General features: G+C 39.0%; 1 protein-coding gene across 4 annotated transcripts in view; it reads left to right on the top strand.

Annotated features, from left to right (window-relative positions):
- Positions 1-13,485, top strand: part of LOC137525789 (uncharacterized) — a 311,742-nt gene that overhangs the window by 20,750 nt on the left and 277,507 nt on the right. For all 4 annotated transcript variants that reach the window (XM_068246991.1, XM_068246989.1, XM_068246988.1 and 1 more), the window contains one exon: positions 7,972-8,102. In XM_068246991.1, coding sequence (XP_068103092.1) covers positions 7,972-8,102 — 131 coding nt within the window. The remainder of the gene's footprint in view (positions 1-7,971; positions 8,103-13,485) is intronic.

The following is a 13,485-nucleotide window of genomic DNA, read 5'->3' as shown; positions in this document are numbered from 1 at the left end:
CACAGATTTTAAGTCTTTTGAAGCTCATAATGTAGTCTGTGAGCATCTTTGTATGTGAATCTTGGTATGTTATATGGATGTGTTTCTCCAATGATGAAAATAATGGGATAGTTTAGTATCAATTAGTTTGATAAAAACAGAGTCACCTTTCATGAACTATTTCTTCAACTAGCTAGCAAAGCTGTCTCTTTCTGATACGTCTGCTAGAACATTTATCTGAATGTCTCTCATAATATTCAACTTCTTCTTGACTTAAATAGCACTCTTCTCCATTCTTATTCTGGGGTATTAGAGGTAGTGGTCATCTTATTGATGCAGCAAAAAAACAAACGAATGCCTATGTATATGGCGATTCCAACAATAATAATGCAAAGAATTGTATTTAGCATGTTTCCAATCCATCCGGAAAACCAGTTAACTGGGTTGAGAAACTCCAATGATACTATTTCTGAATTTCTCTTTCTGAAGGCGGCTTTCACTTCTTCCATATGTTTCAAGTGGCCTTCTATTATTTCACTGTAGTTTTGATGTATGAAGTTACAACAAGCTGCTCCTACAATTGCACATGTTCCTCCTTGTGCTGCAGTTAAAAAGTCTAACACTAGAGTATGTTGAGCCAACATTTTAGTATGCCATTTTAACTCTTCGTTCACTATTCCAATAGTCTGAAATATTTCATCTGTAACATTATCAAATAGTCCAGCAAGCAATTCTATATTTTGCGAGTTTATTAAAGTTAGTCCACCTGTTCCAATCAGTCCAGTGAACACATTAACTTTTGCATACCATGGTACTTGAAGGAGTCTTCCTTTCTTAGTTCCATCAGCACTTCTCTTGTACATATGATGATTGGAAATTTGCTCAATGCTTATCTGGTCTTTTTCGACAAACCAAGTGGCGGGTGCTATTTTAATGATTGTACACCTTCCTTTTCCACCTATAGGTAATAATTTGTACGCTGTATTTCCACAAGCCCAGAACCAGTTATATGGCAGTTTGATTTGTCCCAAGATGCTTCCTTGAAACGCATAGTGAACAGTGGTTCTCTCCAAGTTTTATTTGCAAAGAGATTTTCATATTGTTTTCCTTTTTCAGTCAACTTGTAAGTTAGTCCTTTTTCCCAGTTACAGTGTAGGTTTATGATTGTTCCTTTTGGAGTATATCCCAAATGATGTAGGGAATCAGTAGAAATATTTTTGCAATTTTTAGGGTTCAAGCATATGTATGACTGTCCTTTGTTTAATTGAACAGTATTTTCTTTTTCGATTGTCCACCAGGGTGCATACATCCAGGTTGTCAATTGTAGTCCATGTATGGAGTAATTGAATTTTTCTGTAGAAAATGTCCCATAACTTGCATGTGTAGTATTTACCAATTCTTCTAGTGGTACTGGAATTGCTAGGTAAGGCATGATTTTTGCGGATAGTGGAGTATGTGAACAGATCCAACAGTCGCTCTTGTTCAAGCGCTGGGCATATTGTTGATGCATCAGGATCAATTTATTTTGAAGTTTTCCTTGTAGATTATGCCGTTCCGCTTCAGTATGCAGTAGTAGCAGCAGACACAACAAACACCATATTAGTGGCATCTTTATGGATTGTAGAGTAGGTTGTCAGTTTCAGCACCTTAAAAATATAAAAAAGTAAAGAGAGGCAAAACATATATAATATGCAACATTCTTGGTGACCTTCAGCATAAAATAACTACCTTCTCACATGTGATTCTGAAACAAAAATATCATTTTTTGATGTTACTAGGTGCAAGTTGTATCTTTACTTGTTTGGTCAAGTATTCAAGTTATAGCAGGAAGTTAAATCTTTCCTTGCTGATGTCTCTTTAAGCTTTATCATAGTTGATCTGTAAAAATCAAAGTAGTATTTATTTTCCTTCTGTAGAAAAATTACATGCTTCAAATAGTGCCTCAAAAATAGCACATCACTTATGTCTTCATATGTGTGCTCATATGTCATGGCTTGTCTTAGCTTGACTTCTATCTTGTTGCTTGTTAGGTATATTAACAGAAAAAAATAATGTCCTTTCATTTTCATTACACTCTTTATCAGTAGATTATCTGAACGTGATTCTTCCAGTGCTTCAGTGTACTTCACTTTTTCTTCTTTGTGTATCTTTAAGAGCTCATTGTCCATTTAGGCTTCACCTTTCACACTAGGCCTTTGCTGCTTTTCACACAGAGCATATGTTGTAGTGCAGATGTCTGCAGAACTAGCTTGATTGCTGTATGTCTGTATTCTAACAGTCATCTTCCTGTTTCAACTGTAGTAATCTCTCTTCTGTCTCTTGGTATCTGCTTCTTTAGCTAGAGCATGTCCTTGTATCATCGCACAGGTAGAAAGTTCCCTGTCTTCATAGACTTCTTTGTGTATGGAATCAAAAAATAAAAACATTCATCTATGTTTCAGTCATCTTTTCAAGATATTATGTAGGCTATCTTCTTTCATCACAGGATAATCTTCTTCAAGATCTTAATGTAGTGTCACCATCTCTATATCTTCAAATCTCCATCTCAAATCTTCTCATCATCTTCTACTTTGACTGCTTTTATCTGTAAAGTCAATCACCATCTTCTTCTTCTAATATTTTCAGTTTGTTCACTCACCTGATAATTTACTTTATCTTAATGCCCTTACTCTTCTTTCTATGTTCGGTTCTTGTCTCCCAAGTGGCCTACTCCTCTTAGTGCTTTCTTGATCTGTTGTCAGCCAGTTTTTCAAACCATTGGTCAGAGTTTTTTTTCAAAAAAGTACAAAGTCCTTTTCAGGCCTCAAACTTCTTTTGGTCACTCCACCCAATTGTATTGATGTTCAGCTGTTCCAAATCAGATCTTCTAGCTTAGCCTCATTCAGTGGCTTTCTTCATGTTGACATCTTGCTCAGTCTTCTTGCATGTAGCTGTCTTCGCTTGTCTTAGCAAGTTCTTCAGGCCTACATGGGATTCTTGTTTGAAGTCTTGGTGGGCCAGATAAAATAAATTATCTTGTGAGACTTCTAAATCCTGGTAGCAATAGCAACCTTTTCCATTCTTCAAAAATGACAGTCTCTTTACGGATGTGTAGGATGCCTTAATGCGTCTCTGTACAATTCTAGCCTCAAAATATATAGAATTCCCCCCTTTGAGGGTAGAAACTACATAAAATAAAAATCTTCTTTTTATACTTTAATCTCTGTGTGTGATACCTAACTATCTCAGCCCTATATCTGAGTCTTCGTGATTGGTTGCACAAAACTTTGGCTTTTTTAATAAAAATAAATAAGTAATGAAAAATAAATAAAATAAAATAAAAAACCTCAATCTTCATGATTGCACCTTGTATTATCTTTCTATGGCATAAACTGTTCCTTATATTTGTATTTAGAAAACTTGTAAAAAAGTAGAGCAAAAAAAAAAATCGCTAGAATGTTCATTTGCTGTGTTTTACTATAAAGGCGGGGGGTGAGCGCACTCTGTATGAGACTTTTGTTTATCAGCTCCTGCAGCTCACACTGTGAAATATCCGCTGGATCCTGTGTATTTTTTTTTCTGGTAGATGCTTAAACACGGAGCATTTTCATCTGGCGTTGAAATTTAACTTCTTATTATGACGATGGCTTGAGCTTTATCTAGCCTAATAGCTTGGTGAAAAGTCGTGTAGGATTGCCTCTTTTTTTTTTTTTTTTTCCTTCCAGCTTTCAGCTGAAAAAATATCTTGTCTCTCCTTCGAGCTGTGAATTACTGAAAGATTTTGTTTTGTCTTCGTACAGTTCTGATAATGCGCCCTCTAACACAGTAGAAGACACAGTGAAGAATGAATAACAATTCAGTTATGAAGTCCGTTTCCTTCAGTCTTGTAAAGAGCCATTGCACTATATGTTGGCTTGTTTGTTATAAAGTACTGTATTTCTCATAAAAATATCTTATAAAAGAAAACCAAGCAAAACTGTTTCTCCTCTTCTTGAGGGATACGGCATGTTACTGTTACTAGAATCCTCTATTGCGCACAATCTTCTTTTAGTGTCGCATAGTGCAGCTGTGAACTATAAACATTGTCCGTATTTCTCTAATATTTCCTTTGTATTTGTGAGATATCAACGGTATGTTGAATTTTGAAAGAAAGCTGCTAGATTCATCCTGTTTTAATCTCTCGTCAGAGATATATGGGGATGTGTATGTAGCTCTTTTCTTCTCAGATAAAAATAACTTCACCCGTTATTTATTAAAGTAGTCTATAGACTGTAGCATGAGTGTGCTTGTAAAAAAAAAATCTCCTCTCTGAGATTAAAAAGCATAAGAATTCTTCCTTCTTTGCTTCAAATTATGGCTGCAGTTTACATTTCTGACCATATATATAAAAAAAGTTTGCTAGCTTATTTCCCGGGTAAAATTCACAATGATCTATGCTTCCATCAAGTGAATATGTAATTCCAGGGTAACTGTTAACACATCTGGGGTGCCATCTGTCATATATCTGATCGATATCTGCTTAAAATGATTACCAACTCAGTAAAGGACCAGCCTTTAAAGCGTCATAACCAAAATTAGACAGAAGTGGGTGCGTGCTCACTATAAACAGAATATTTATAGGTTAACAGTTTTACCTCTGAAAGAAATACGCAACACTCAGCTGTTGAATTTTATAAAATTATCTTGTTATTAAAAAATTGATAAAGCTTATATACAGGAATATACATCTCTCCAGTTGTTGTCAATCATTCAAAAAATACATTTTCATCCAAAAATACATTTTCAAAGTTCCTTTAGTTAAACCAGTCCATTTCAATATAGCAAATATTCTGCTGTAGCTTTTATCCTTCATTGATAATTGTTGTCTCGAGATTGAACAGTGTATGTTACACACAATATAGCTTTATCCTTAAAAATGATTATATGAAGTTCTATTCTTATATGAAGAACTTAAAGTAGATATATCTTAATCCTTCAAAGCTTGTTAATTGCTTCTAAGCTTGCAATTGCGTTTGAATAATAAAACTTATAGCACAGAAAAAAGTTATCTAAAACTCAAAAAACTGCTGAAGTTTAAAAAGACAAGTCTTTAACTTTTGCATAGACTAATTGTCAAAGAATTCACCAAGAATAATTGCATATTACCTCTCTTGGGTTTCAGAATCACGTCTGTGAGAAGGATAAACGTCGGCCTAGGATGTTTCAATCAGCTAGGGCATCAGGCAATGAATAAATATACAGCCTGAAAACTCTCTTTTTATAGAGAATTTCTCCCAAGAAATGATATAAGGGACTTTCCAAACTATGACTTAATTGTTTATAACATCTCTATAAATACAGGTATGATTTCATTTTTATTTTTAGATCGAGTTCTATAGAGGCCCCTTGTGGTTAATAAGTGTTAGTAGCAGGCACAAGAGATGCCCCCTATGGTTATAAGTGGTAATGGCCAACACAAGGCTTATGGCCTAACTGTTTTTATACAATCTAAAATAAAGTGTATATTAGTGATCAGCATATTAGATATGTGTGAAAACTATGTGATTAACATCTTGCGTATAAAATAGGCTTAGCTTAAGCAGTGTATATCTTGACCTTAGACGGTTAAATTTACTAACACAACAATACTACATAACGTGAACATTTCTTCAATACTATCTCACTTTTAACCTTGTAGGAATAAACAGCTCACTTCCAATAATAACACTGTAGCTTACACTATCTAATTCTGATTTCTGGTCATACTCACGAGTCTTAAAATTCACTCAATTTATCTGCAAACCATTTAACATTTTGTACACAATTTGGGCAAGAGGGATGATCAGTTCTCTGCATTAATATGAGATTCTGACAGTCCCATTATCCCTGTGACCCAGCTTCTCACCCAGAAATAGCTCATAAAACCACATCCAGGACAATCGCTTTATAGTAAATTCCAAGGAGCCAGTTTACTATATCAGAAGAGTACTATATCAGAATTGGTCATACTTTGTATATTTACACAGATGCATTTGCTGGGACCTGAGGACTGAGTTTACTATATATAGAGGTTTACTTTCTCAGAGTTTACTATAACGAGATTCTACTGTATTTCATTGTGCCCACCTTTGCTAGAACGTTTTATTGTTTCATGCAACTGTTACTTAACTCTGTTACCCTCCATGCAATACATAGGGTGCACTCACACAGACAAGAAACCCTTTTTCCTTTAAAGTCATTGGGAACCGTAATAAAAAAAAAAAGCCAGATGCTTACCTAAGGAGATGGAAGGCTCTGGGTCCTAATGCGTCTTCCCTCTCCTCTCCTGGTCCCCGTTACAATGCAGGATTCCCCATAGCAGTACTTAACCAATTTGGTCAAACACTGTTATCTCCGCTGCCGAAGGGAAGCTTCGGAAGTCTTCGTGAACCGAGTGCTCCCTAGACGGGCAGCTCCATACTGCGCACGCGCCAGCGCCCTCTCTTGCGCGTACGCAGTATGGAGCCGCCTGTCTTCGGGAGCAATCGGCTTTTGAAGACTTCCGAAGTCCCCCAAAATGGAGGAGCTGCTGCCACAACGAGGGCACCCGGAGAGGGAAGGCTCTATAGGACCCAGAGCCTTCCCTCTCCTTAGGTAAGTATTTGGCTTTTTTTTATTTTATTACGATTCCCTTTGATTTTAAAAAAATAAGTATTTCTGTTATGCATGATCATGTTTGGAAGGACTTTAAGAAATATACACACAGGATGAAGGGTCTAAAGACGGTATTTCTCTTTACTCAAAGTGTACTCTTTGAATCTTTTAAAGTTAGCTATCATCTATAATAAGTGGAATAAGTGGTATCATCGTGATTCAATATTTCTGCCTTAAAGAGGATCTGTAACCTCAAAAAATCCCCTGGGGGGTACTCACCTCGGGTGGGGGAAGCCTCCGGATCCTAATGAGGCTTCCCACGCCGTCCTCTGTCCCATGGGGATCTCGCTGCAGCCCTCCGTGCAGCCGTGACGTAATATTTACCTTCCTGGCTCCTGCGCAGGCGCTCTGACGGCTGTCGGCTCCGAACTACACGGAAATACCCGATCGCCGTCGGGTCTGCTCTACAGCGCAGGCGCAAGTTTCCGGCGCCTGCGCAGTAGAGCGGACCCGACTGAGATCGGGTATTTCCGTGTAGTTCGGAGAGGAAAGCAGCCACAGCGCCCCCGCTGGAGCCAGAAAAGGTAAATATTGAAATTACAGTCGGGCCTATCGCCGGCTGTTCAGAGGGCTGCAGCGAGACCCCCGTGGGACAGAGGACGGCGTGGGAAGCCTCATTAGGATCCGGAGGCTTCCCCCACCCGAGGTGAGTACCCCCCAGGGGATCTTTTTCATGTTACAGAGTCTCTTTAAAGGAGGACCTAAACTCTTCCACGGGAAAGAAGGAAAACACAGAGAAACCCACCCTGTGTCTGTCTAAAGAGATAACAGTCTGTCTAATTCTCCCTTATCTGCTAGTAATGAGCAACTGTAATTTGAGCTGTCATCTGTCTGATCTGTGCCGGGGTGTGTACAGACAGGCTATATGTAAACACAGGAGGCTAACTCTGTATGTGTTCCTGGAAAACCAGGAAGTTACTACACTGCAGCATCTCTGAGGAGCTCTATAAACTGTAACAAGGACATTTTCTACTGTAAAGGAGGTTATTATGCTGCGGATCAGCTTATTTCGGCGTGCGGCTCTCAGAGCAGAGCGCCGAAGCCGGGAGCCCCATAGCAGCAATGCTATCCTGCGCTGGGTACGTAGCTGTAGTTTTTAACGCCGCCTCGGAGTTTAGCGGCAGCGGTGAGAGCTGTCATTCAGCTCTCACCCCGCCGAACTGAGCGGCGCCGATATAACATGCACCCTATTATGCTGTTGCTTATATTTAAGAGCGGAGAGGAAGTCTTGGGCTTTAGTCCGCTTTAACTGATGGCAAACATAGTACACAACTCTGCTGGTGTTTTAAAACCTTAAAACAAATTACATTTAACATCTCTTTATGTATTGTTTTCCATCAGAAACTTTGCAGGCTGTTGGATATGGGCTACTTCACATCTGCTCTGCATTTTACTTACAACATGAAGAGTGGTCTATATAATGTAAAGCTGATACTCAAGTGCCTTGATCTGCTTGACAACAATGCTCTCAGGTTAGTTGCTCTTCAAGATAGAAACTCTATCTTGCTTTTTTTGGATGGCTTAATATTTTAAAGTTGACTAGAAGTACACAAGAATGTACTATAGATCTATACTATCTAATTATCACTCTTAACCACATTTACATGTGTCAAAATGAGTGCAGCATCTTCAAACTAAATATTTTATTTGAAAATGCTAATGGGTTAACAGCTGTTCATGGTTCACATCCACAAGTCTAAGATCAAGATAAACCAATAGCTGCTGATAACCAATGGTGATCATCACCAGTTGTGCCACTCAGAAATTTGCAGATTATCCTCTTCCTCTGTCAGACATCAGAACACCTTAAAAACAAAAGTGACAATGCGGAGGCTCTCATAGCGAATATAACCTCAACAACACACCCTTGGGCATAACACATGATGCATGAGGTGACTTCCACCATGGGATAGAGAGACAGTACACACCCCCTTCATCTCTCTGCTCACTCGCAGGCTTCTTTCAGATTTGTATATCATACACACTGCTGCACTCCCGTTATCTGACAACCAAGATAGCTTGCAAAGCGTAATAACATCTTTAATATGGTGACCAAAGGCCCCAGCTCTAAAAACCCCCCCACAATATAGACTTGTAAAACAGCATGTAACAACGTATGGGTCCACTTCCCATTCCACGAATCCCGGCAGAGGTCTATCCACTATGGAGGTAGCGTACGTGTCCCAAAGCTCTTCCTACGTGTATTGTCACGTGAATTGAGACTGATCAGGGTCTGGGACACACTTGTTCGTAACTGTATTTAGTTTGCATAAGCCAGCCCACTCTGCTGACCCATGCCTAGGATGGATAGTCATTGGCCAGCTGTCCGGATGAAATGGAAGTTGGGCCAGCAATCCATTCTATGACAGATTGCTTTGACCTTATTATGCACGCTAACACACCAACATTCAAAACCATAATCCCCTCTGAACATATAAAAACTGACTTTAAACATTGCACATGTAAATTATCCCCCATGCTGCAGATTTCTATAGTTAATAGGTTGCGTGTACATCCTCCATTTGGACATACACACATCAATCGGCTACAACCCAATTCATAATGCACAACCCTCTTGCATGATTCTTTCTTAGGCCTGGGCCACACTAGCTCCGGGTGCGGGACGCATCCGCGGTCCGGGCTCCGATTTTCAAAACCCGGAACGCAAACGGATCCGTGCTGCCTTTTTTGCAGCACACGTTTTGGATCCGCTTGCGTTTTTTGTTTTTTTTTTGCTAGAGGGGGTAGCAGCCAGGACAGGGGGCTGCGGGCAAAGCGGCGGCCAGGGGGGTCACATCCCCCCCCCCCTTGCTCACCTGGGTGCCCCCCGTCCCCGCTCCCCCTCCAGCTCGCATATAATGTAATAATTTGTACCTAATGAAGTTCGGCGAGCCGGGCACTTCCGCCCACACCGCTCGCCGTCACTTCCTGCAATGTCGCCCTCTGTATTTCAGTGGGTGGCATCGCAGGAAGTGACGGCGAGCGGTGTGGGCGGAAGTGCCCGGCTCGCCGAACTTCATTAGGTACAAATTATTACATTATATGCGAGCTGGAGGGGGAGCGGGGAGGGGGGCACCCAGGTGAGCAAGGGGGGGGGGGGTGGATGTGACCCCCCCTGGCCGCCGCTTTGCCCGCAGCCCCCGTCCTGGCTGCTACCCCCTTCAGCATGGCGGCCCCCTCCTTCACCATGGGACACTGGAAACTGATCCGTTTCCAGTGTCCGAAAATGTCAGTGAAGAGGGAGGCCCGTTTCCCCATTGATTTTCACTACCCGTACGTGTATACGGGTCCGTGAAAAATGCTGCAAGTCCGGACTCAGCGTTCCGGGTTTAAAAACGTATTCCGCGGATCGCACGCGGATACGTTTTTAACTTGAGTGTGTACTGTTCCTATTTTTAACATTGGTATCCGTGGCTACGTTTTTCGTCCGGGACAAAAAACGTAGCTACGGATACGTTTTTAAATTAAGTGTGAACTAGCCCTTACTCAGATCCAATTCCTAAAATCAAATGTTGGCATCATATTGTTACAGGGTGCAATTGGATTTAAAGCTAAATTAATAAAAACAAATAGTAATAGGAAAAAGATAACAATATAATAATAAAATAGTAATGAAAAATACAAATAAATATAGTTAAACCAGTTAGTGAGATTGCCATTAATCCGTTTTGTGTATCTTAAAATTTATATAGCACACAAAGCCTTTCAGATGAAGCCTATATATGATACTACCTTGCATTATATATTACATTTGCTATTCATTTTGTTACATTTATTACTAGTCATTAGATATAAAGCAACTTATATTGATCTTGATATTGAGAACAAAGGGGGACAGACTGTGTAAGTTGTGTATCCATCTTCTTTCCATCTTGGAGAATTCCCCTCAGTTTGTTGCAACCTTTTTCGCTAGTACTGGGTTGCTAGTCCTCACTAGCACCACAGTACTAGCGAAAGCTCTCATAAAAATCCCTCCTTTATATACAAGAGAGCCCTATCCTCAGAGATAGCAACATTGCTGCATCGAAATCTCTGGCAGGTTTGATTATAATGCTGGGAAATTGAGCAAGCCAAGTATATGAGCACCAGTAGATTGTGAGCTCTGAGGGACAGTAAAGGTTACAACTGTACTACCGGTAAAGCATGGCAAAATATGTTAGCGCTATATAAATATACAAAAATAATAACAATGATGATGATGATGATGATTATTATTATTATTTTTAGGTTCAGTTAGCCCATTTATGCATCTCAATGCATTTTGCACATTTTTTTTAAGTAAAAACAAATCATAAGAAGAGGGACTTGAAATAGCAAGAATAAGGAGATAACAATATTTACTCTTTGTAAAAAAATGTCAGTTGTCCTCTGATACTTTGTCTTTGAGAAACAAACCTGCAGCAAGCATGCAGCCAAGGGAGCCAGAGTGGAATCAAAACACCTGATCTGCATATTTAGTCTGGCTAGAGCTTCCAATATAGTAAATGCAGAGAACAACACAACAGACGGAAAACTAGAATTTTTCTAAAGAAATCTGATGTGACATAATCCTCTTGCTTTGCTTTAGTGTACACAATATTATGTGATATTTTTAAGTCTTTTTTGAATTTAGGAATGAATCCACTGCAGACATGAATATTACAATTGGCAGGCATCATCATACAGTATATATATGGGTAAAGATCCACAAATTGCCTAAAATGATTACTTTAGAGTGGACCTCCAGTGTATATTGCACATTCCACGGGTCCTCTCCTAATAGGAAGTTATAATTACCTTCTGTTTCTTTCCCCCCTCCCTCCAATTCCACCCAGAGGTGAGCCCCAAATTTCCCCCTGATGAAAAAATGCCATTGTGTTTTCTCTATCTTGTAATCCGGCGGATATGGGGCTCGGTAGGGGCACAGCAGGTAATTATAACTTCCTATTAGAAGAGGACCCATGGAATGTGCAATTTACACTGGAGGTCTTCTTTTTCTGCTTTAAAATTCTAGTACTTCAAAACTCCTTGTTTACATACCATTTAATATTCCTAAAACCATAATGTAAAGCAAGTAAATAGAAAATGTAAAACCAGAATTATTATCTGAATGTGTTATTAACCACTTTACCCCCGGCCCCTTTTTTCTCTCCTAAAAAACCAGGGATGGAGAAATCCGTACCTTCCGCGCTCCCGCCGCTGTCCGCGCTACCGCCGCTCGTGCGCGCGCACCCGCCGCCTGCTTGCCCGGAGATCAATGAACGGGAAAATCCATTCCCGTTCGTTGATCTATGCCCCCGCAATGATCTGCTGCTTCTTTCAGAAACAGCGCGATCATTGTGAGTCTCCCAGCCTCCTACTGCTTACTGTAAGCGTCCTTCCGGTCGCTTACAGGTCGCATGTAAACATACTCACTGTGGCCATCTTGTGTCTAAATAGTAAACTACACCCTAATGCATTTTACACATACAAATAAATTGTTTTACATAATAAATTAACTCATTACCTCCCACACTCCCCAATTTTTTTTTTTGTAATTTAAAAAAAAAAATATATATATACAATAAAAAAAAACATAAATAGTTACCTTAGGGACTGAACTTTTTAAATATTTATGTCAAGAGGGTATAACACTGTTACTTTATAAACTACGGGCTTGTAATTAGGGATGGACGCAAAACTGAAAAAAATGCACCTTTATTTCCAAATAAAATTTTGGGGCCAAACATTGTGATAGGGACATAATTTAAACGGTTTTATAATCGAGAATAATGGGCAAATAAATTTCATGGGTTTTAATTACAGTAGCATGCATTATTTAAAAACTATAATGGCCGAAAACTGAAAATAATAATTTTTTCCCACATTTTTTCCTATTTTCCCCATTAAAACACATTTAGAATAAAATAATTCTTGGCATAATGTCCCACCTAAAGAAAGCCTAATTGGTGGCGGAAAAAACAAGATATAGTTCATTTCATTGCGATAAGTAATAATAAAGTTATAGATGAATGAATGGACGGAGCGCTGAAAGGTGAAAATTGCTCTGGTGGTCAGGGGGTAAAACCCCTCAGTGGTGAAGTGGTTAAACTCAAAATTACACAGCAAATAGACAAATATCGATCATTTTCTCAGCCAGAAAAAAAATGTGGCTTCTGTTTACTTTTCAGGAAAGCTGTGGCTGTAAAAAAGTGCAGTTGGACTGCCTAATTTGCACATATAAAACACTAGTATATTAACTCTTGCAAACCAAACAAAAGCAAACGCAGGCAAGTTCTACATTAGTTTAATGCAATATTTACCCAACAAAAAAGGATATGGACTGCTATTATTTTTTTATGTTTCAAAATAGGATTTTATGTAAAGTTGTCATTGAAAATAAAACTTTAAATACAATTAGCCTTTTACATTTTTTGGTACAATTTATTACGAGTCAACATGCTAGCATACCAACTGGAGAGACATGACGATGTAAGCAGTTTAGAGTGGGATCTCTGTAGGCATCTTTTTGACTTTTGTAAATGTCATAAAAATTACTTTAATTTCTCCAGCAAGTTGGAAAGCACATAGCAACACAAAAACAAATGGCTGAAAGTCAGAAAGCACTCCATTTAAGCTTTTAAGGTTTTCTGTGTGCTGGGAATGGGGGAACTAGCAGATATATGTGCTGAGCATTATCAAAAGGGCAAGTACATTTCTTCAGCAACTATTTTTAGAGTAACTTGGTATTTCTGTTTAGCAGTAATGTAGTGACTTTTTTAGAAATTGATTACTAGGATAGAAGCTGGAACTAGACATGTGCTTGTGTTCCATACAAATAAAATAGGTACAAAAAAAAATCAGTTTTACCAAAACATGTGTTTTAAATATATATAG

The sequence above is a fragment of the Hyperolius riggenbachi genome, chromosome 7 (assembly GCF_040937935.1).
Source record: "Hyperolius riggenbachi isolate aHypRig1 chromosome 7, aHypRig1.pri, whole genome shotgun sequence".
Lineage (NCBI taxonomy): Eukaryota > Metazoa > Chordata > Amphibia > Anura > Hyperoliidae > Hyperolius > Hyperolius riggenbachi.
This window is presented reverse-complemented; position numbering and strand designations above follow the sequence as displayed.